Below are 19,828 nucleotides of genomic sequence, written 5' to 3' on the forward strand. Positions count from 1 at the left end.
TGAGAAAACACTTGTGAGCTAACATGTAAATAAACTGTACAAACATGGCAAGAAAAGGCGCGTTTCGACCGCGTTTCCGTGCTTTTTACAGCTCAGTGCTTTTACTAACCCGGCCAAACGGCCGCTCAACGGCCGCGCCAGCGGGAGCAGCCGCGCTTCACCGCGGCAGCTGCGCGCCGCCGAGCGCCCCGCCGCGGACGCCAAATGGCGGCGGCGCTGCCAGGCGCGGGGGGCCTCGGGCCTCCTCCCTTGCCTCCAGCGGGAGCGGCGGGCTGCGGCGCAGAGGTCGCGGCCGCGGGGCAGCGAGTCCGTGGCTGCGCCGGGCGGCTCGCGGGTGGGCAGTTAGGCTTGGGTGCGGCGGGTCCCACCACCTCCGCCGGCTGGTGTCGCCCTTTTAAGAAACGAGCTCCGCGGGGCGGGGGAGGGCCTCACGCCGCCACGCAAGCGGGCGGGGAGGTGCTTTGCGCCGCGCGCGTCCCACGTGACCCGCGAGGTCGCAGTGGAAAGGTCGGCAAGATGGCGGCGGCGCGGGGGTGCGGGGCCTAGCGGCGCGGGGAGGCGGCGATGTGGGGGGCGCTGCGCGGAGTGCGGCGGCCGCCGCCGCCCCTCTGCAGGGCTCTGGCCAAGGCGGCGGGTCCGCGCAGCGTCCGTCAGCTGCGGGAGGCCGATGAGGCCGCGCCCGTGTTCCAGTACGTGGGCAAGGCGGCCGGGCGGAAGGACCGCGTCTTCGTGTGGGGCTTCTGCCACTCGGGCGCCCTGGGCGTCCCCAGCTTCGTGAAGCCGGACGCGGGCTGGAAGAAGCCGCGGCGGATCCAGCCGACGCCCTACCGGCTGGAGACGGAGGAGAAGGTGGGTCAGGCCCACGGAGGACCCCGGGCTCCGTCCTGCGGCTGCCTCGTGTGTGCGGGGCCTCCACCACCACAGGCGGCTACTGGGATCTTTTTTTAAAGTGCTAGGGCGGCTTGGCTGTCCAAAAGAAAAGAGAGATTTCTCCCCTTTCTGTGTCTGAAAGGTGTTAAGTTATCAAGTTTAATAATATTGCCGTGACTTCTTTTCCTTGATACACTTGTGTCCGTCAGGAGGACTTCTGATATAACTGTATCGTGGGAGCAGACAGCTTGGCCCGTATATGCAGTCTCTTGTCAGACTGTAGCAGAGCAAGGGGGGAGGGGAAGTTAATTATTGGAGAAGCAGATCCCCATGTAGTCAGTTGCTCTCCTAGTCACTCGCACCTGAAAAAATTAGAAGGTCATGTTGAAAACAATGTTAGTTTCTCTCTTTTCTGTGTTTCAAACATGCTGTGCTTCAAGCATCAGCTCAAGGAAGGTTTGAGCTTTTGTCCGGGACTTTATTAAGCAGAGTGATAGTAAAACAGGGAAATGGTTTTCCCTTAATGTGTCTTTTTTTTCTTAATCTCTTGCTGCTGAGGATCTGTAAGTAGCTCTTGTTGTTGTGTTTGAATGGGTCTAAAATAATTAAAAGTAGATTGAAGATGTACACCTGTAAGAACAACAACCTAAGGCAGTAATGTCAAGCCTGTATTTAGGCTGTTGTGCTTAACGCTAAAGAGTGTTTATGATTGTTTTTGTAAAGATTCAGTTGGTCGTGAATTTGGGCTGTATTTGGACATGATCTAAATAAAGATGAATGTCAATGAACAAATAATCTGTAAGAGTCAAATTTCTAAGCAGTAGTTTATAACTGAACACTTTTTTTAAAAAAAATTATTGTTTGTCTTCAAAGATATCCTCTGCTGCCTGTGGTTATGGATTCACACTGCTTTCCTCTAATACCACTGACATTACCAAAGTATGGGGCATGGGCCTCAACAAGGATTCCCAGCTTGGATTTCAGAGAAGCATGAGAGATCGAAGTAAGGATTGACATTTTGTAAGGACTTGCAGGGTGGCACTGCAGAATACATATGGTGTGGGAAACTTTGGATTAGGAGATATGAAAGATATACAGCAACCTTTGGGGCAGGTTTCTGTTGGGACTGTTTTTTTTCTTTTTTTTTTTTTTCTTTTTTTCAGAGCTTAGTTTTATTTATGGTAGGTAAATACGTGGTCCATACATACTTCTCTGTACTGCGCTTCTCTCCAGATGTAACTGAGATCTAAACAACAAATGTGTCTTGTTGGGTATGGTGTTGCTTTGAGTGTGTGCAGTTTGTTACTGGACAGTATGCTAGACTAGTTAATAAAGTGGTTTTGGTGTGATGATTTGCTCTTTTCTTTTGCTTTCATATCTGCAAACTAATTTCTTCTCTCATATCTGCAAACTAATTTCCTTTCTTGTAGAGATCTTTTTATTCAGTCATTTCAGAATGTCATATGCATTTCAGAGCATGTTTTCTGTGCTGGAAACCTTCCTCCTAAGGCAGATACAAAATTCATTCCCTTATAGAAGTCTTGTCTATGTAAAAAGCTTGTTAGGTTTTGAAAAATTGCCTCTCGCTTAGGGAAAATTATGTTAAAAACAGCTTTTTCCCTCTTCTCCTATAGAGAAGGATTCCTGTATCTGGTACCAGCCAAAGAGTAAGCTTTGAGGAGAACAAAAAGAAAATTGCTGCTACTATGCAGAATGCTACGGTTTACAGTGATGTTATTGTTGTGCATTGCTGCTAGAATACTGTATAGATTTCCAAGGGTTCATGCAGGTTTTCTGTTTGGTTTCAGCTGAACTAAAGTACTTGTGAGCAGAACACTGCCTTGGATCCTTTGGGATTTGCTTTCACTTGCTGTAGTGGCTTGCTTTGGTATACATATAAAAGCTCTTAATCTCTCCTTAAACTTTTGCCTAGCGCTTGCTGGGTTTTGCCTTTTCTCCCAACCCCACCCTCATTGACTATAACTGATTGCGTATTCTTCTTGTGTTACTAAATCTATATTTTCTAGTACAACTTGTCGTTTTCTTTCGCAAATCTTAGATCTCTGATCTGTTGTGAAGCCGTGCTAGCTTCTCTTTTTTGTATTCCCCTTTCTGAGAGGGCCTTTAATCCACTGTTCTTTAAAGATGAAGCTCTAAGACTTTCTGTTCACCTTTCATGCTGTCTTTTTGTGATTGTTTGCTATTGCACCTCATTTGCAAAATTCCCAGTTCCACAGAATAGTGAAGTTTGGGCTTAGCATTAAGCTCCCTAGTAATCCAGCCCTGTTCACCAAAGTAGCTGAACATACGCTGTAAGTCTAGATTTCTCACTTCTGGCCACCTGAAGCCTTAATACCAGGCAGCCCCTGGGTATAGTGGATTTTTGACTTCGCAGTAATTGCTGGTTTCAGGCATCAGGGATGTTTTTAGTCTCTTCCTCCCCATGACAAATCTTAGCCACCCTTTTATTTGGGCCAGTGTTCCTGCTTTCTGAAATACATCTGCTTCTGTAACAAAATAGGAATCGATGTCTGCAACATAACCTGCAACATGATTAGTCTGCGTTTTGGAAGATGCTGACTTTTTAATTACTTTTCTTCTTTTAACTTCTCTCTCTCTCTCTCTTTTTTTTTCTTTTAAGCTAAAGGCTACGAATATGTCTTGGAACCATCTCCAATTGCATTACCACTGGAGAAGCCGCAGCAGACCCGAGTCTTGCAAGTATCCTGTGGAAGAGCTCATTCCCTGATTCTGACAGATAGCGAAGGAGGTATAGCATCCTTTTTGCTGGTGACAAGGGACACCTGAATCTATGCTTTCATAAAAACCCTGAAAAAGATTGTCTTCTGTCCTTTAAAACTGGACACCACGTTGGCTGGCTGTACTGTAAATGTGATGTGTTTGTTAGTCCCTGTGGGATTGCTCTCAGGAGGGAGAGCCCTGAGCTGATAACTCTGCATTGAGCTCTATGTTCTGTTCGGCTCAAGCTGCAAATGCATTGGAAGCTTTTTCACTGCTAGTATTGAAAAATATGTCTAGTTTATCTAGCCCCAGGCCTTTTTTAAGTGTAGGCTATTTGTCTTGCTCAGTCAGATGTGTTTTTTGGATTCTGTTTTGGATGGCTGTGCCGATACTTCTGTGTTATTTTCCCCATGAAGCCCTAGAGTTCAGCATGTATAAAAGCAGTGAATTGATAGACCTTTATACAGAAGATCCTCTTTGTGAATTGGCTTGTGACTTTGCTGGGAATTCTCTGGTGCAGTGGTTTCAGTGCTGTCCTGAGCGATCCAGTGCTGCTTATCACTGGGTGAGCTGGTTGGTTGGTTGATTTAATGCTCCTTTGGGAATGCTGATCTATTTCTGAGTCTCCTTGGCAACCGCAGGATGAACTAGGCAATTACCAAGAAACAGCCAATGGGCTCCAGGTACTGCTACAGTGCCTGCAACAGTGTTGCCTCGTTATTGTTGCCTAAAATGGATTCTGTCACTTAAATTCAAGTGTGCTTGATTGAAGAAAGCTTAGGTCTCTTTTACAGGACTATGTTCAATCTTTCGTACCAAGGACCTCGTGAAAATATTTTGTGTACCTGCACAGGGACTCTTACGAGGTTAGACATTAATCAGACTGGAACATCTTATCGTTGTTTTTCAGTCTTCAGCATGGGGAACAACTCTTATGGACAGTGTGGCAGGAAAGTTGTTGAAGATGAAATTTACAGGTGAGACTCCAAAGAATCCAAACATTTTTAAGAACAACATTGTTGCTAAAACAATCCTTCAGAAAAGCCTGGAAGAGGGAAAAATAAGAAGGTAAAAGGATACTGTTTAAGGAGCCTGAAAACAAACTTTTATGCTGCAGATATCCTGTAAGGGGTGGAGCTGGCTTTAAACCTAAACAAGGTGCAAGCACTCTTCTGGCCATGGTCACAAAATACAAATAGACATCAGGCCACAACAGTTTCCATGGAGTGCAGTAAACAAGTGCAGTGTTCATAAATAGCCTGAGACAGTTCACATTAATAGTCATTCTTTTTCCCTTTAACCTTTCAGAAGAGATGTGCAAGTAATATTTATGAGGGTGGATTAGAAATGCTATTTAATCTTGGAAGAGATGTCCTTGTGCTTAATCTGTTTTATTTCCTTTGAACCTGTAAGTGAGAGAGAACATTTGTAATAATGCTTTTCCTTTATAGGGTTTCATGGGCCACAGCAAAGCAACTTTTCAACTTTTTAAAATGCTCTGTAAGACATTAGTGACATAAATGGAGAATGGGAATAATATGTTAAAAGTTAACTGATTCCCTGGTAGGGCTTAAACAAAACTTGTTTGCTGTGTGAACATACTATGTGTGATCCACAAGTCATGGAGCCTGAAAAATGTAAGAAAATACCTGTAATTCAGCTAGTTCTTTTTCATCTTTGTGCTGAAATTGGTTAGTGATTGGATTGTTCAGAATTTATATTTTTATGAACAAATGAAACGGATACCAACATTATTCTGTTTGTTATTTGGAATTTAATTTGCAACATCAGCTGATTTCTCAGTCTTTTCAGGACTGTTCAGTTTTCTATTGTCCATTATTGCTTTCTCCAGTGGATACTCATGGTGCTGCTGTACTCTACCTTGCCACAGTTTTTTTCCTTTGTGAAATGACACGCAGAAAGATTTCTAGTTAAGGCTAGTGTTTTAGATTGGTAATGCAGTATTATCTAATGTCTGTGCTCATTCCAGTCTAGGGAGTGTATTTGAGGACCCCTATTCCATATCCCCATGAAATACTACATTTAAAAAGTGACAGTTTTCAACTTCTTAAATGAGATAATGAAAAATTACTTTCCTCCTTTCTGTGGCATTTGTACAGTGAAACTATGTTCTCAGAATGTATGAGAGAATTCCCTCTCCTTATAATGGCAAAGTTGCTTTCAGTAAAGGCAGATCTGCCTTCACGTTTTTCCATTGCAATCCTCTGAAATCTTCTGTGTTGCCTTTTCTCTTTCTGGTCATTATTGATGTTGTCCAGTGAAAGCCATATAATTCATCAGCTGAAGGAGTTTGACAGCAGAGTTGTGCAGGTAAGAAATCTTCTGAATCTAATTAAACAGAAAATCAGGATGTCTGTCACTTAGTTGAAGCCTTTTGAAATGAGGAGTGAGCTACTCTATGGTTGCTTATGTAAAGCACAAGATGTCATTTTGTTCCCTGGCTTTGCTGAGTAGTTGCAAATGGCAACATAGGATCTAAACTTACTGAAGAATTGGGCGGAAATACCAGTGCAGCAGTGCTTGCTTGCTTGACTTCCTAGCTAACACCTGCATGGCAAGGAGGTCATTCTGACACGTTGTTTTTCCCTCTCCTGCTCTATTGCTGTTGTTCCTTTTGGGCACTTTTATATCACTTGGGAACTGTTTTATTTTGAATTTTGTGTCTCATTTCAAGAGCAAGCTATTGAGAGCATCAACTTAGACTACCTAGCACTTCCATAAGCTAAGTGTCTGGGAGAGCAAAGGACTACAGAGCAGCATAAATGCCAGTGGTTCTGCACACAGCTGCAGTGTATCTGTGTACAGGAGCAGTCTGCTAATGTCTATGCCACTGTAGTGTGTGCAAACATTGCTTCTGTTCCATGTGGTATCCTAGAAAGCAAGAGTCTCTGAGCTAGGCAAATGAGATGAGTGAGCTGTGACACATCCTAACTATATTTGAAAGTAGGCTCCTAAACTTCTGTTTATAATTTTCATGGCAGTTTTTTTTTTTTTTTCCTCCAGAGGAGTTGAATAACTGAGACCTATTTTTACCTTGATGAAAGCACTTTAGTGCTTAATATTATTAGATCATCAATCTCTTAACTTGTGTGTTAAATCCCTTTAATGTCTGGCTGATTTTTAGGCTCTGCTTTTGAAAGGTTGGCTTTAATTTCTGCTAAGCCTGTGGCAGACATGTTTGGAAGTTCAGCATAAACGTCAATTTGAGAACAGATGTGTTCCTAGAGCGCTTGCCTGGCAAGGAATCAGTAGCAGTTTGTAGCTGGTATTGAGAGTGATGTGGTAGCACTCTGGGAAGGGAGATCTTATTTACTTTCTGCTGTTTTGTTATGTTGGGCTGCCCAGCTTTTTTGTATTCTGGATCTCAGAACAAATCAAGTGCAGCATTGCTTTCTAGGAAGAAAACTCCACTGTTTCTTGTGTTGTATCATGCTGCTGTTAGCCTTCCCCATGGTGTGTAGAGCCATTTCGTCTGGAGGGAAGGGTCAAAGCCTGAGCTGATAAGGGTAGCAGAGGTTTATTGTTCAATTTATCTGCCAGTAATATTTCGTTAAATCGGTTCTGAACATGTCATGTTTCTTGACCAGCTGTGGCTTTTCATTTGTGTGCAGGTTGTGTGTGGGCAGGACCACAGTCTGTTTAGAACAAAGAAAGGTGCAGTGTATGCATGTGGATGGGGAGCTGATGGACAAACAGGTAGGAGCTCAGCTAAACTTCCCTTTCAGTGAATTGGTAACTATAGCAAGCTGTGTTGACTTGGAACCGGTGATGAAACTTGTCTTGCACACGTGGACAGAAAGGGGCTAGTATGTTTCCAGCTATGTGCAGATGTTCTCAGTGCCCTTGTGTAGCCAAACTGAGACAAATCAGTTCCTTGTTAAGAGGAGATTTAGGATGCCATGTTGGCAATCCAAGCGTGCAGTCTGAGGAGAATGTGACACTGTTTACTGTGTGAGGCTTGTGAGGGCATGTGGGGATGGCATGTGAAAATTCCTCTGTTCTGTACAGATTTTGCTTTCTGATTCTCTTGTTTCAGGGTTCCTTTTACTTCCTTCTCCTTTTGAACTGACAGAGACCTTTGATTGCTAATGCTGTATTAGCACTGGATCTTTGGCCAGGCCCCTGTTCTGCTGTCAGAGGACTTCCTCTAAGCCTGCTGTTTATTCCGTCTGGTGCCCCTGAAGCTTGGTTCTTCCTCTGGTTCTCTTGTGTGGATATACTGTAGACTAGTGGTTCTCTCTCTCTCTCTCTCTCTTTTTTTTTTTTTTTTTTTTGTCATCGTCATTCTGGCCTCTTGTTCAGGCAGCTGTTTGTCATGTAATGTGTTTGCTTCCCAGCATCTCTTGCCACTTCACCTGCTGTTGTCTAAATAGCTTGTGAAGTGTGCTGTGACTTACGGCCCTCCTTGAAGAAGATGGGATACAGCCAGTTTGTGAATCTTCACCTCTCTCAGGGTGTCTGCCTGGCTTGGGTTATTCCTCTAGCACTTTCATGCATGCAGTAAAGAGAGACGTAGGCCTAGCCTATTTCCCAAGTGTGATTGTGTAAGGTTGGTATTGATACTGCAGAGGGGTATGTTGCCTACTTTGGCTAGCAGAACTGATGTCTGTAGCTGTTTGTCCACTGAAGGTGGTCATTCAGATAGGAACAGAAAGATATTTCTGTTGGAGTGAAAGTGAGTGGTTTATTACACAAAAAATGGTCCTGTGTAGGCCTTAGTTCATGGCATCGCTGGAAAAAATACATCACATCTCTCCTTTTTTCCTTTCAGGTCTTGGACACTACAATATCACCAGTGTTCCTACTAAGCTACGTGGTGACATTGCTGGAGTTAACATTATCCAGGTCACTTCCTATGGGGACTGTTGTCTGGCTGTTTCAGATGAAGGAGAACTTTTTGGTTGGGGAAACTCGGAATACCTGCAGTTGGCATCTGTCACAGAGACCACACAGGTCAGCTGGCCCGAGAATAAGTTTTTAACATGTTTCAGTTCAGCTGCAGTGCACTGACTTAAAAATTATTCACTTCTTCCTGCTTTGAGTTCTTTTAACAGCAATATGGATCAATATAACCCCCTGGCAGACTGCTTTTTCCCTTATACTACAAAACCAACCTGTCTGAAATAGTTGTATAGCTGTAGGATAATGTATTCCCAGCTGTTGATAGGCCCAGGGATGGGTCACTTCTCCCCAGTTTGTCTGTTATAAAGGAAGTGCGCTCCCTCTGTTCTCTTTCCCACAACCCAGAGATTTTACAAAAAGTAGAATCCAGCTTGAGTGCCTGTGCTGGTTTTGTGACCAGAGTTGGTCTCTTCATCTGGCTAATAGAGCAGTTCAGGTGGTCCTGCTTTGAGCAGGATATCGGTCCAGGTGATCTTCGGCAGTCCCTTCCAAACAGCAGTTGTGAGATTCTGTGGTTCTGTTTAGAGTCTGACAGGGTAAGAGCACCTTACCCTGTCCCCCATCTCAGAAGGCAGCTGATGATGAAAAGATGCCAAAATAATCGAGTGAGAATTTCTGAATCTCTATTTGATACTGCCATTCACTTCCAGTATCTCATTATTTCAAGGCAGAAGATAATTGTACTGATCAAGTTCTGACTGATTACAAAGCTGTCTTTCAAAATAGCTAACTCCAAAATCTTCATAGCTTGTTTCTTTTTTGTTTGTTTGTTTTTTGGTTTTTAAGGTTCATTGTGAAAATCCTCCAGGAAGTGGGTTGGTTAACACTTTGTGCAATACTTAGTGGGAAATTCTGCTTTGACTATTTATAAACTGATTCTGTGGTGTGACCAAAGCTCTCGGGGGCTTGTCTGCTCTTCCCCTATTGGAGCAGTCTCAGAAGAGTTTGTTGTATGCTTTTTAAAAACTCTATATAAGTAGAGATTGCTCAAACTGCGGACAGGTGCACTGGTAAAAGGTAATACTGTTTCTTGTAGTACTGTAATGTATTGTATCCCTTTTCTAAGTCTTAGGCTTCAGTGTGAGGGAAAACTGAATGAAAGTAGTATAGGGGAAAGTCCAAACGTTCCAGGAATCTTTGAGAAAGAATCCCGCTTCTGGCTCTTCTGAAGTTAATGCACGTTTGCTAGAAATAGCAGCTGTTTGTATAGCTTCTTGAACACTTAATGATTTCTATTCAAGGCATGTTAGGGGAATCACCTTGTGACTTTTTTTTTCCTCAGGCCATGTAACCTACAGGATGGAGTATTGGACTGTTGTATGCTAGTAGACCTGGGGACTACAATTTTGCCACTTTAAAATAAAAACAGAAGGTCTCTTGTAAGGCACCCCTAAGATTCCCAGAAAGGAAAAGAGACACTAAGCATTGTAGTACTGAGATAATAGTACTTAGTGTGGAAATGGAGTCAGAGAGTTAATTAATACTCAGCTGTTCTTGGCAGAAAGCTAAGAACAGACAATTGCCTTAGTATAGTTTTAGTAAAATAGGTAACTTTGTTTTCCATGCTACTTTTGATGTACCCTTAATGTAGGGCTGATTACTGATTAGACTAGCAAGATCTGAAGACAGCAATTAGGTTCAGTACTGTAGTTGCTTCTTGGCTGGGTATTTTTGAGGCTGGAGGGATCTGAAACAAGTTACTGGCATGTTTGCCAAAGCTGGAGTTTCAGGTACCGTATAGATAATGCCCAAACTGTGGAATGGCAGAGCTGGATATTAGCTGTGAAATCTGAGGTTCACACTGACATGTGTCAGGCTCTGCAGGTTTATGTTGTATTGAGCCATACTAATTAAGGAGAGATTTTTCGTCTGTTTTCCCTTGGTATGTTCAAGTAATGCCAACACAGAGCAAGTTTTAGTGATCTTGTCTGTTGCAAATACTTGCAAGTGTGTTGACTTACTTGAGCAGTCCCGCTTACAGTGCCTGGGATATAAGCAGGTCTTAAGCACTTCCAGTTTTGTTGCCCTATGTGTGTGCTTTCTACCTGGTAACTTTTTTAAACTTTGGCACTTTTAGCCTTAATTATTTCTTGTAGGTTCCCCTTCTTCCCCCAGTCTTGTGAATTGTGTTCCATTATTCATGCAGTGCGGGATATCCGTGTTAGAAGTGTAGTGTATGTAAACTGTAAACAGAACTTGAGTTAGAAAAAACGTATGTCTGCTTCCAGTTTATTACTTTGTCTCTAAAGAGTCACTTTCAACCTTGTGCAGGTGAATGTTCCCAGACACTTGCCATTCAAGATTGGGAAGATAAAGGAGGCTGCATGTGGAGGGACTGGCAATATTGTTTTAACTGGTGAGTTCATTTCTGCTATTTTCTTTGGTGTGAGACTATGCAGTAGGTGGGTCATAATGTATTGGATCAAGCATCTTGTTTACTGGACACAAAGGAGTACTATCTGTATGGCAAAATCAGGAGACTGAAAAAGCTGTGATTTAAAAATCTTAAAAAAAAAAAAAAAAAAAACTGGGAGAGATATTTTCCCTGGCATGTGTTTTTGGGAGGCTATGTATGTTCCATTGTGATCACTTGTGCTCATGAGAGTCTAATGTGATCAAGAACAGGGTTGCTGCTTGCTGTTCTGTTCCCGTGTTCTCTGGTCACACATTGCATGTGTGGCCTATAATGAAGATGGATGTATGGAAAAAGTAAAGGAAACACTTGAGAAAAGTCCTTCAGACTTGATGTAAATCTGCGATGTAAATAAATCTTGATTAAATGGACTGGAAAGTAGAGAGTTCTGAGAACAGTGAAACTCTGCGACAGGCTTCTTGTTGAATCCTTTGTTTGATTGCCAGTGGTCAGAGCAGCGCAGCTTGAAAGTCACTGAAGAAAGGAGTGAGGGGTAGAATTGTAACTCCTGTGAGGAAGGATCCTCTCAAAGAAGAGTTGAATATATATGATGGAGTTTCTGTGATGACAAGACACTTGAGCTTTTTGCACAAAAGGAGCTAGCAATCATAGCAATTTATTGTTTTATGCTGTCCAACTGCTGCCTCTCCCAGGCGCCCAACTTCAGGTGGAATGCCAGGCAGAGCAAATAGCCTATCACTGGTTTGGCCATACATCAGAGGGAAAAGTAATGATGATTAAAACATTCAACCTCTGTCCATCAGACAATAAGTTGAAGTATTTTGTGCAGCCCACAGTGTTGGCTTTTTTTCCCATCCCAGGATAATTTTGCCTGTGAAGCTTGATCTGCTTAAATGGATTAGGGGGGGGAAAAAAACAAGGAATTTGGATGGGAGTGCATTGGTTTGCTACTTATGTTTGCTACTTTTAAATAACCAAAACGTACTAGACTGCTTTAGGAGAAGGGAAAATATCTGTTTAGATCTGGTTAACTCTTGGTCACGGTATGAATTTCACAAGCACAGCCTTTCTTAGGGAATGTGTTCTTATTGTATTGCAGATGAAGGAAATGTTTTTGTCTGGGGATATGGAATTCTTGGGAAAGGACCAAACCTTATAGAAACAGCAGTGCCAGAGATGATCCCACCCAGCCTCTTTGGCTGGTCGAACTTCAATCCGGACATCCGTGTTGCTCACGTTCGCTGTGGGCTCAGCCAGTTTGCAGCACTTACAAGTAAGTTTCTGGTCCTGAGGTCATGGAGAAGTCGTACTGACACATTAATTTGGCAGTCTTAAAAGTCCATCTTGCGTTTCTTAAACTTACATCACACTGGTGGAATGCAACAGGAAGGGATGTCTACAGGTGTCAGCAAGGATTTAGGTGATCTCTAAACCTATGTAATGCTGTGATAAAACCTGTTATGATGTGAATATATGGCTGTGTTGCATAGTTTTCCTTCTAAAAATCATAAGTTTATTTAAGATGATGTGGTACTTCTGTAAAAGGACAGCTATCTCAGGAAATCCAGGAGTGGTTTTTGCACTTATTTGTACAGAATAATTGTTAAATCAGTTGCACTTTAGAATCATTAGCAATTTATGTGATAAATGGACAAACTAAATTTAGTCTAAGTCAGAGGTAGATTGTCAAGGTTTCTTTGCCCTTCTGACCAACTCAGAAGCAATGTAAGGGGAGAAAACTGACACATTTAACATGTGGAGAACGTGATACTCTGGTATGTATGCTGTGTATTTGATTCCAGTCTTTAAAGGAAGTTTTGAATCTGAAGGTCATTAAAAATGGGCAGTAGAGGGCAGCAGCACAGAAAACCCATGTACCTGTTAGCAAAAATAATTTACCAATGTCCTTGGTCCTTGTTGAGAAGGTTGTATACATGACACTTGACATAGAGGGTGCTTGTAGCTGGTCTCCCTTTGTTGTTCAGGAAGCACTGCAGACTGTATTCCAGTTAAATTGTACATATGCTATTAGATTGTTTTGCTTGTCTCTCTGCTGCGGGGCTCATATGAATGCTTCTGAGATCTCCATGTTTTACTGAAGAGCTTAAAAGAAATGGTCTCTCTCCAGCTCTGTAGAACATGTTTTTGTTCCGCTTTCCTCAGTTATCGTTAGAATAAACCTTGCTTACTCTTGTTTTCTGTGCTGATAGCTGATGTGGGTTAACTATAGTTGTCTAACTTCCAACACAAATGGTTCACTTATCTTCTTCCTTCTAATGAAATTCCAAAGCAAAGTTGTAAAAGGGGGAAACAAAGACTTGTGCTCACAGTTTGCTTTTCTTCTCTTTAGCCATCATTTTTCCCATGCAGAAGTTAATTTATTGTACTTGAAACTAAACTTGGTGGCTTTCATGCTGCATATATGAACTTTTATACTCTCCAGAAACCCCTGTAGCCACACTTGCCAGTATAGCAGATAGAAATACTGAAATACTTCCTTTCTAATGACTGATTCTCTATCTTTTTATTTCCCCCCCACACCTTTTCCTCTCTACAGACAGAGGAGAGCTCTTTGTATGGGGCAAGAATCTAAGAGGATGCCTGGGAATTGGAAGAACAGAAGACCAGTATTTCCCATGGAGGGTAAGAACAGTGGCATTAAGGCAAGAATATATTCTTTAGCTAGCCTTTGTTATCAGAAAGGCAAGAAACCTCTTTTACTGCCTAGTTCTGGTGAGTAACTTCAAAAGTGAAAGTAAAATGACTACATAAGTGCGTTCTTCACCAGAGATCCTGGTCTAGCCTATTCAGGGATGGAGGATTCTGTAAATTCTTGCATCTTCTGGTTCTGCTTGTTCAGTACAATTTCAGATCCAAAAACAAAGCTGGTGCCATGCCCTCATTTGTGAACATTCTCATTTGCCTGCTATCCCCAGTCTCCTTCCTGCTGCTCTTTACCGTTTCTTTCCTCCCCCTCTAGCCTCCATTTCACTATTGTATGGGTTGCTAAGATTGAGCTATGCATTTAAATTAGATGAACATTTCAGTTGTGGTGGACCAGCTTCCCTACTGTGGAAGCAGGTCCATATAGCAGCAGGCTGCCTTCTCCTGCTCCTTTTGCAAATCAATGCAAATCAAGCAGCTGTGGCTGTGGGTCACCAAACTGTGTGCGTAGTTGCAGTAGGAGGTACTTAGCCACTTAGCTGTTTTCATAGCTGTTTCGCAATGCTTCCAGTTCCACTCCCTTCTCTCAGATGGCTTTGGGAGCCAGACTCTGTGGGTGTAAAGAGTGTTTGGCTCTAGATTTCAGCACTTAGTCTAACAGATGTTCCTAGTCTCCTCCAAAGCCAAGTAGGAAAGGAGGCAGGCAATCAGTTGGACCACCCTGGAGTCTCCTTCTTTGTGTCTGAACTTTCAGTGGATTTTTTTTGGCATACTCTCCCCTCTTTTCAAAAAGGAACAAAAAAGACCAATTCTGGAGCATTTGCCTAAAGTTGCATTGCTGTGGCTGAGTAGCTTCTCTTTGTGCTCACCATGCATGGCACACCTGGATTTTCCTAAGAGTGGACAGCGAGAGAGATGTTCCCTCAAATGGCCAACTCCTGTGTGGCGTTACTACAGCAGTGTATCAAAACAAGAACAGTTACCAGGCACCTTGTCTTTAACTTTCCACTCTGAGCTGTCTCTACGCTTCCTTATGCCTAAGGAAGAACTTGCATCTTGCTGTTTGTAGCCTCTGCTTCCCTTTAGTTTGAAGACAACTTTAAGCAAAAGAGCTATAATCACACTAGTGAGTGTGCTGGGTCTGCTTATCATCGAAGCAAAAACCGCCTTTGGGCGGAGACAAAAACCTCAACTATGCTCTGCCTGTCCTTGCTGTGAGAGAAGAGGCTGATCCTTGTGATGCTTGGGCAGATTCTCTTCCTGTTGTCTGGATTATGCTCTGTTCAGTCTTGCGGTTTCTACTTCTGAACAGATGGGCTGAAGCTACAGTCTACTCGCTGTCTGCTGATTAGACCTCTCTTCTGTCCTTCAAAAAGCTTTATGTGCTTCTGTGAGGGGAGAAAGGGAATTTTCTTCTAGTATGCACATGGCATTGCACAGCTCAATGCCTAAGCATGCCTGGTGCTGAGTCTTGCTTTCCTTGGGTGTTCAAGATAGTACTTTGTTAGGTGCAAGTCTCTGCAAAAGGAACTATCATCTACGTTAAGTAGAGGGAGGATGAGAAATAACAAGTGTCAGGTGCAAAGTGCCAGCTTGAGAAATAATCCGCTCTTGTGTGTCTCATACAGGTGACTGTACCCGGTGAGGTGGTGGATGTTGCATGTGGAGTTGATCATATGGTAAGCCTAGTTAAATCTTTTATTTAGTAACATTGCTCAGAACTGTGCATAGAAGATGTGGGAATGTGGTGATGAGCTTCTCAGAAAGGAAGACCTTTTCCGTGGAACTGGGCAAGAAGTGACTTCCAGAGGCAACCTGGATGTGTTGTCTCCTCTGCATCATTGAAATGCTCCAGTCTGGCTGGCTGCAGGAGGAAGTGCTTTCTCCAAGGAGAGAAGGACTGCAGGGAGTGCTCTGGCTGATTCATGATGAGCTCCTGGAGAATCTGAGGCCCAGACTCAGAGGTGCGTCTTTCTGTGCAAAAGGATGACAAATATATCTCTCAGGGAAGACTGGAATGAGATGAAATCTGTAGCACAGGACATTCATTTATGGACTGGCTCTCCCTGTCACCAGCTTTCTGCTGTCAGTATTGGACTGAGACAAACTGTTTCTCTGGAGAAAGCTTTTTTAATTACCATTTTCTGTTCTGGATGGGAAGTTGCACTGGCTTCTGGAATCCAGCCGACCCGTCCTTGACGTCTGCCACCAGCTGTGCTCTGCCCAGGCTGTTGTTCTGTGTGGATGTTGGAGGCACAGCTAGTGGCCTGGAGGCAGATAGCATGCTTTCATCATGGGCATTTGCAGGCTCTCCACATGGACTCTGAAGACTGAACACCAAAGAAGAACACATTCCTTAAACTAGAAGAGTAAGGACTTATCTGCTGGGGGAAGCTGCTGTTAAATAAGACAGCATGGGAAGATAAATCATATACTCTCCACACTGCTGTTGCTGTGTGTACAGACTGACAGACACTGACAGTGGTGAATCTAACCTATTTATGGACAGAAGTCAGGAACAAAGCTCCCTCTTAAGCACCAGCCATGGATGTAGTTAGGCAGTTGAAATGAGCATAGCTTTTTTTTCCTTCTCAACTGCCTTTTTTTCTTTGTATGCTGATCACAAACCACTGCCTTCAATTTCTGGGGGAGTCCCGGCACTCTTTCGTGTCTTTGGCAGTATAGTGACTCTCAGTCACAAAGAGCCTTTTTAAATTAGTTAGCCTCTTCTGTAGTGCCTAAGCAGGGAAGGGGACTTAATGGGCAAAAAGCAGAATTGCAGCAAAACCTTGTTTCTTGGTAGCTTTCTAGGAGGGAAGTTGTTGTAAGTGCATTTAGGACATACTATCTAAAGGAGATGGGATCCAGCAGCCATATATACTCTTGATGTAGCAGCCACTTAGCAAATCCCACTGAAGTGTGGGAAACTGTTTCCTGTGATGTACTGCAAACATCAGAGCTGTGTCTCCTCCCTCTCTCTACTTGATACTTACGCTGTGTAAATTACTTAGACAAAATCCAAGCTAATATGCTTTAAATAAAGTGATTATAAAATCTTTATATCAGTAGTAATGGAAATGTTCTTTAGCTTGACTTCACACACAAGCTGCTCTGTCTTGCACTCTGCATTTAAATTTAAACATTTCAGTACAAAGTGATGTAATAGGAGACCTTTTCCGTCAACTAAGACGCCTCCACACATGCAGGACTGATACTGTGGTAGACATGGTATATATCCATGGTCCCTGAGGACACCGCATACTCTCACAGAGATTCAGCTGAAGGAGCCAAAAAGTATCAATTCTGTTCTTATGTAATTGACACAACTTAGGGCTAAGCTTTATCTGGTTGAAATATCTCTGAGGGCTTTGCAAAAAATATAAGAAAGGTTAAAGTCTACAGAAACAGTTATATAGAGAGTTACTTTTAATGTTACTCTGTAACTGGTATTTTAGTTGGGGGTTGAGGCATAGGCCAAAGCAGATAGGTGGTGTTGTGACAGACCTTTAGTGCTGTGACTTCCCATTAAACTAGCTTTAATTCATACCTTCTCCTATATGTGACTTGGTTAACCTAAGCTGCCCAAACATATCTTGCTGGCCCCATGCAAGTAGAATGAGGAAGCTTATCAAAGCATTGAAAACAGACAAAAGAAAGTATGGCAAAAATAAGGAAGTACTGTGTTTCTGACAACACCTTTCCTGCATGTTGATGTTTGACAAGGTCTGTACAAAATCGCTAGCCTGTGCTTTTGGATCACTGCCGGCTTTTAGCTACTGTCTTTCACCACAGTGATTCCTGATGCCATTTGGAGTAGGGCCTTCTGGAGAGCTGGGATGAAGACAATTAATGCCATGTCATAACTGATTGTGGTGCAGTCTTGCTGTGCAATAAATTGCAAAATCTGTGTGTTAATTAGATGCCAGCAAGGCCTTTAGCCCTAATCAGAAGTGTTATATGGCTTAACGAACTTGAAGTGCTCGCACTTTCATTACAGCAGCTGGGCGGTCTTTAACATACTCTTTGATTGGGAACAGGGGTAGTGGCAAAGAGCCTGCTGTCTGCCAAACATCTGTACTAGCCCTTGCTCTGGTTAGTGGGCATCACGTCCGGTCTGCAAGACCGGACTGGAGATCGTCCGGAACAAAGCCTCTGAGCCATTCTTGTGGACGTGACACCAGCCGTTTTGTTGTTCGTGGAGTGTTGCACTGCTTGCTAAGTTAGATATGGCCAGAGAGACCCAGACCTTGACACCAAGCTCCTGTTGTAGTTGTCAGTGAAATACTGTGTTTGCCCAGCAGTTAGCTACGAGGACCAGTGAGTGAAATGGAAGGTGATAGCTACCAGCTTGGTGACAAGTGTGAGATGCTGCTGTGAGTGGCTTTGGCTGTGTGGGAATGTGCCAGATGCTGGGGGAAGGGGAACAGAGAGTTCTCCCTTTGCAGCAAGTGTGCAGGCAGCACAGACTGTCCTGTTTGTGGTGTGGCTGTGCAGGTAGGATGGGGCTAGCAAAAACCTGAACAGGTACCAGACACTAAAGTTAGATGTTATATTATCTTAGTATTTTTATAAGCCTCACCATAGACATGACAAGTTAAATACCTCCTTTCTGGAACTGATGTTTTTGGGCCCTCCATCCATGCAAGGGGCACAGTGAAGGCCAGAATGTACAGAAACCCATATAACAGACCTTAGCTAATGAAAAACGCCTTCTGTAACACTGCCAGCAGTTACTGCCTGTAACTTCAAAGCTCAGCTTTAATGCTCTCCATCTATCAGCAGGTTGTACTCTCTTCTGGGAAGAAATAAGCTATGCTTTCTTTTCGTATTCAGCTCAAACCACCTCATCTTACTAGACTATAGGCATGACAGCAAACAAGGACTACGTATACCTAGTTAATGCAATAAAAATATCCATAGAGCAGTAGCCTGTGGATGAAGTAACACTCTGAACTGTGTATTTGTTACTCTCCTGACCTGCTTTCATCTACTATGGCAAGTCTCATGTCAAAACCAGAATTGTTAGGAGAAAGTGATGACCTCGTGATTACCTGGACTGGGAGCTGCAGTTCCAGGTTGCTTGCTCATCGTGCTGTTGTCTTGTAGTCACGGGAGCTTGGAATGGCAGTGACAGCTGTGCTGAGCTAAAGCTGAGCCCTTTTCCTCTGGTTGCTGGGGAAATAAATCTAAGTGACAGAAGGTTACTCTGAGTGATAATGGAAATAAGAGTGGGGTTCTGTTCTGCAACACCGTGCTTTCTGATTAGCAGCATCATACTGAGAATATTGAAATGAAAGTGGAGAAAGGTTGGCCTTCATAGACCCAGCTGCCCTCCCTTCAGAGCAAATTGCAGGGTTAGAGAGAGTGCCAACATCTACACTGAGAGCTTGGGTGGAGGTCTCAGGAGCTTGAGACCTTTGTCTCTTGCAATGCTGTGATGCAAAGGTGTGTCCAGAAAGCCTCTGTTCCCTGCCAGCCTTCAGTGTGAAGCAGTTGGTAAACATACAGACCAGAAGGCCCTTGCAAACAGCAGAGGGGAAGGTTTGGCCAACATCTTTGCATTCTGCTCAGCTGAGGAGACTCATTGCTTTGCCAGCATGGTATTTGTCTAAAAACAAAGAATGAATGGAAACCATATGTCCCAGTCCATGTTGGACAACTGACAGATGTTTCAGATGAAAGCGCCCCGCTAAGCCTTCTGCCAGTGTGCCTGCAGGGAGATGTTCCTCCAGGTACGCAGGCTGGAGGAGCTGTTACCAGCATTTAAAGTTCAGGAAGTCAGAATGGTGATTGCATGGTTTGTGCACCTTAACTCTCCACCATTGCAGCATACAGGACTTGCTGTGGGATGCTCCAGGGTTTCTGCTCTCTCAATCTTTTGGCCTGTAGGCCACGGAGATGCAACAGTGCAGAGGCAGAAGATACATGAGTGTGCTAGTGTCTTAGCCAGGGCATTTCAGGGCTTCTGACAGCGCTCTGGCACTCTCCGTGGCACTGGCTTGCCTCAGCCTCGTGCAGCCAATTGGAGATGCAGTTTAGCTGGAGGCCTTTCCTTCAGAAACCACGGGATTGTTAAATGGAAGCGTTGTCTAAAAAAAAGTCTTTGCTAGGGACAGTGTTGCCAGGAAACTGCTTCAGTAGCATCAGCACCTTCGATGTCAGTGAGGGTGAATTGCATTCACCCTTCTGTCCTGATTTTTCTTTTTTAGGGTATATTCTTAAGTTTATAAGCCTCACCTCTAATATATGCAACCT

At 43.5% G+C, this 19,828-nt stretch overlaps 1 protein-coding gene across 2 annotated transcripts; it reads left to right on the forward strand.

Annotated features, from left to right (window-relative positions):
- The first annotated feature begins 543 nt into the window (after positions 1 to 543).
- Positions 544 to 16,633, forward strand: RCC1L (RCC1 like). 2 transcript variants are annotated; one of them, XM_062592702.1, is made up of 11 exons: positions 544 to 849; positions 1,744 to 1,873; positions 3,512 to 3,640; positions 4,523 to 4,589; positions 5,892 to 5,943; positions 7,245 to 7,329; positions 8,405 to 8,586; positions 10,807 to 10,891; positions 12,009 to 12,182; positions 13,467 to 13,552; positions 15,202 to 16,633. In XM_062592702.1, the coding sequence occupies exons 1-11, from the start codon at positions 565 to 567 to the stop codon at positions 15,277 to 15,279; spliced, it is 1,353 nt and encodes a 450-aa protein (XP_062448686.1). In that variant the 5' UTR covers positions 544 to 564; the 3' UTR covers positions 15,280 to 16,633. The 2 variants fall into 2 exon arrangements, with proteins under 2 accessions (XP_062448686.1, XP_062448687.1); XM_062592703.1 differs by lacking the exons at positions 4,523 to 4,589; positions 5,892 to 5,943; positions 7,245 to 7,329.
- Positions 16,634 to 19,828: the final 3,195 nt, after the last annotated feature.

This window comes from Rhea pennata, chromosome 20 (genome assembly GCF_028389875.1).
Source record: "Rhea pennata isolate bPtePen1 chromosome 20, bPtePen1.pri, whole genome shotgun sequence".
NCBI classification, from domain to species: Eukaryota; Metazoa; Chordata; class Aves; order Rheiformes; family Rheidae; genus Rhea; species Rhea pennata.

Bases quoted from the DNA above. Each gene is read 5' to 3' on its own strand.
- RCC1L (XM_062592702.1), top strand. From the start codon at position 565: ATGTGGGGGGCGCTGCGCGGAGTGCGGCGGCCGCCGCCGCCCCTCTGC. The intron at 850-1,743 runs GTGGGTCAGGCC...TTGTCTTCAAAG, and splicing joins GGCTGGAGACGGAGGAGAAG to ATATCCTCTGCTGCCTGTGG. The intron at 8,587-10,806 runs GTCAGCTGGCCC...AACCTTGTGCAG, and splicing joins CTGTCACAGAGACCACACAG to GTGAATGTTCCCAGACACTT.